This window comes from Python bivittatus, unplaced genomic scaffold (assembly GCF_059951505.1).
Source record: "Python bivittatus isolate LINGU-HERP-01145 unplaced genomic scaffold, Pbiv_v1 ctg000470_np1212, whole genome shotgun sequence".
In the NCBI taxonomy this organism is placed as follows: Eukaryota; Metazoa; Chordata; class Lepidosauria; order Squamata; family Pythonidae; genus Python; species Python bivittatus.
The window spans coordinates 2,933,977-2,936,514 of record NW_028277065.1 but is presented as its reverse complement, the minus strand read 5'-3'; the positions used below and the strand labels follow the sequence as shown (position 1 = coordinate 2,936,514).

General features: G+C 36.8%; 1 protein-coding gene across 1 annotated transcript; it reads right to left on the bottom strand.

Moving 5' to 3' along the window:
* Positions 1 to 890: 890 nt before the first annotated feature.
* LOC103064867 (olfactory receptor 12D1-like) lies at positions 891 to 1,832 on the bottom strand. The gene has a single exon (XM_007434985.1). It carries the CDS (start codon positions 1,830 to 1,832, stop codon positions 891 to 893), a length of 942 nt encoding a protein of 313 aa, XP_007435047.1.
* Positions 1,833 to 2,538: the final 706 nt, after the last annotated feature.

Here is a 2,538-nt window from a genome sequence, read left to right as displayed (position 1 = left end):
AAGGAAACAGTTGCATATTTCTTTAAAGTATTAATGAAAGACTCTTTTTTTTCTTTAGATGACACTATCTGAAATAGGTTTTCCATTACTATGTTTTCTGCTAAAGGAGAAAGATGCAGTTAATCACCATTAATATGGAATTCCATATCAGGCAAAGTTGAAAATCTTTCTCTTCTATTCCTCAGCAGGAATTTCAAGGTGACATTTCTTTAACTTTTTTAAAAAATCAGAAGTTCTTAAGTTTAAGTTTTAAATTTTAAAAATGACACTAGTTTAAATCTTTTTGTTGTGAAATAAAAGAACTTATCAATAAAGAATAGTAAGGGTTTCTCCACATTGATTTTTCTTATACCACTACTATAGTTTATAATACCACATCCAAATGTATAGAGGAATGGTTGGATACATCTCTCATTTGAATAAAAATTAATGAGCATAGCCAGCTGAACTGGAAAATGCCAGTTTGGAGATAAGTATAAATCCCACATTTGGAAGTGAACAATCATGAATGGAGTACATTTCTAGTATTTTATTACTCCAAAAATGAAAATCTTTCTGTCCAGAACATTTTGCCACCCTTTTTAAAAATGTCTTTATTTCTAAGTTAATAAACATGTAGGTCTAACATGGGGGTAACTGCCAAATAAAACTTCAAAAATGTATAAAAATAAATTAAAATGAACAAACGTACAAGCTTGCCAAAGAGATGTGAATTAATGGTTTAGGGTCCTGTAGGGTATGCTTTTGAAACCCCTTGAGATGGACCCTGGGTCAGTATAACATGACATCAAAGGAGGGTGTGTATAGAATGAGTTTTAATGGATCCAACTTATAAAAATGTTCTGACAATATTCATCACCATTTCCTTTCTTTTTTAAACATACAGGGATTTAACCCCTCTTGAAAGGGAGATTTTTGTTTAGAATCTTTCTTATAGCAAATTTAACTTCTTGATTCCTAAGTGTGTAGATCAGGGGATTTAAAACTGGTGTGATGAGACTGTATAACACAGAAATGATCATGTCTTTCTCAGAAGAGCCACTGGCAGAAGCAAGCATGTAGTTGGATAGTACTGGAATATAGAAGATTGCCACAACACTCAGATGGGATGCACAGGTGGAGAAGGCTTTCCAACGGTTCCGCCATGATTGGACCTTAAAGAAGAGGAAGGAGATGATGTAAAAATAGGAGAGAAGTGTGAAAAAGAAGGGGCTGAGGGCAATAGTACCAGTTACAACTTTCAGCAGGAGGAAGTTGAGGGTTGTGCTACTGCAAGCTAATTTGAGGAGGGGCTTGATATCACAAAAAAAGTGTGGGACAAGATTAGGGCCACAGAACCATAACTGAGAGGTCACCACTGTGTGCATCAAAGCATGACAGAAGCCAGCAGCCCACGTCGCCCCAGCTAGTGTAACACAAGCCCATTTATTCATGATGACAGTATAACGCAGAGGATTGCAGATAGCTACATAACGATCATATGCCATGACGCCCAGCAGCACAGCCTCACTACTGCCCAGGAAGTGGAAGAAGTGCAGTTGAGTGAGGCAGCCGATAAAGGAGATAGACTGATGCTCTATAAGGAAGCCAGTTAGCACTGTTGGCATAGTCACTGTAGAGTAGCATATATCCAAACAAGAAAGGTTTCCCAGAAAAAAATACATGGGGCTGCGGAGACGAGGCTCAGCCAGGGTGACTGCCAGAATGGCCCCATTTCCTAACAGACAGGCTACATAGAACAGCAGGAAAAGTGTGAAGAGAACCTGTTGCAGCCTGTGGTCCTTGGTTAGACCCAGGAGAATGAATTCAGACACATCTGTCCAGTTCTTCATCTCTGCAAATAGGAAAAAAAAAGAGTGATTTGAGAAAACTTCACAGTGCTAGATATGACCAAATAATGTCATGTTTCAGACAGCATTCAGCATTCACTCATGAATCTTGTATTTAAATTCAGTCCACACAAAAAATTTAAGCTTTGATATATTACTGTTTGATTTGTCTTGTTTTGATTTGTTTTCACAGAATAGAGATTTATATAATTTTGGTGTCCCTATATTGGACCTTGACTTACGAAATTGGTGGCACAGTAAGGATGAGTGATCTGCTTGCTTTCTCCTTTCTGTCATTTTTCTTGTGAGTACAAGGGACAAAGCATGGAAGAGTTCATTTTATCCATATTTATTTCATCCTCAAAATTGAGATTGCGAAGTAAAAGGAAGTAGAGACAAAGGGAGAGTAAAGGAAAAGAGAGACTGACTTTGAAGATAACAAAGGAAAAAGAATGCAATGGTCTGACAAGAGGAAAATAATTGAATTTTATTGATAATGTAGAAATAAGTAACAAAAGATAGATTACAAGTTTTTCAACTAACATGAAGCCTACTTTCCCCTCTCCAAGTTCCACTATTCAGGCTACTGAGTCTGTGGCACTTCCTTTCATTTCCTTTTATTCATGTTACGAATAAAGTTTTCTTTATCTGAGATTTCTCCTTCTGGGCAACATGTAATATTCACCATAGCTGCTTGTATATAATGTAT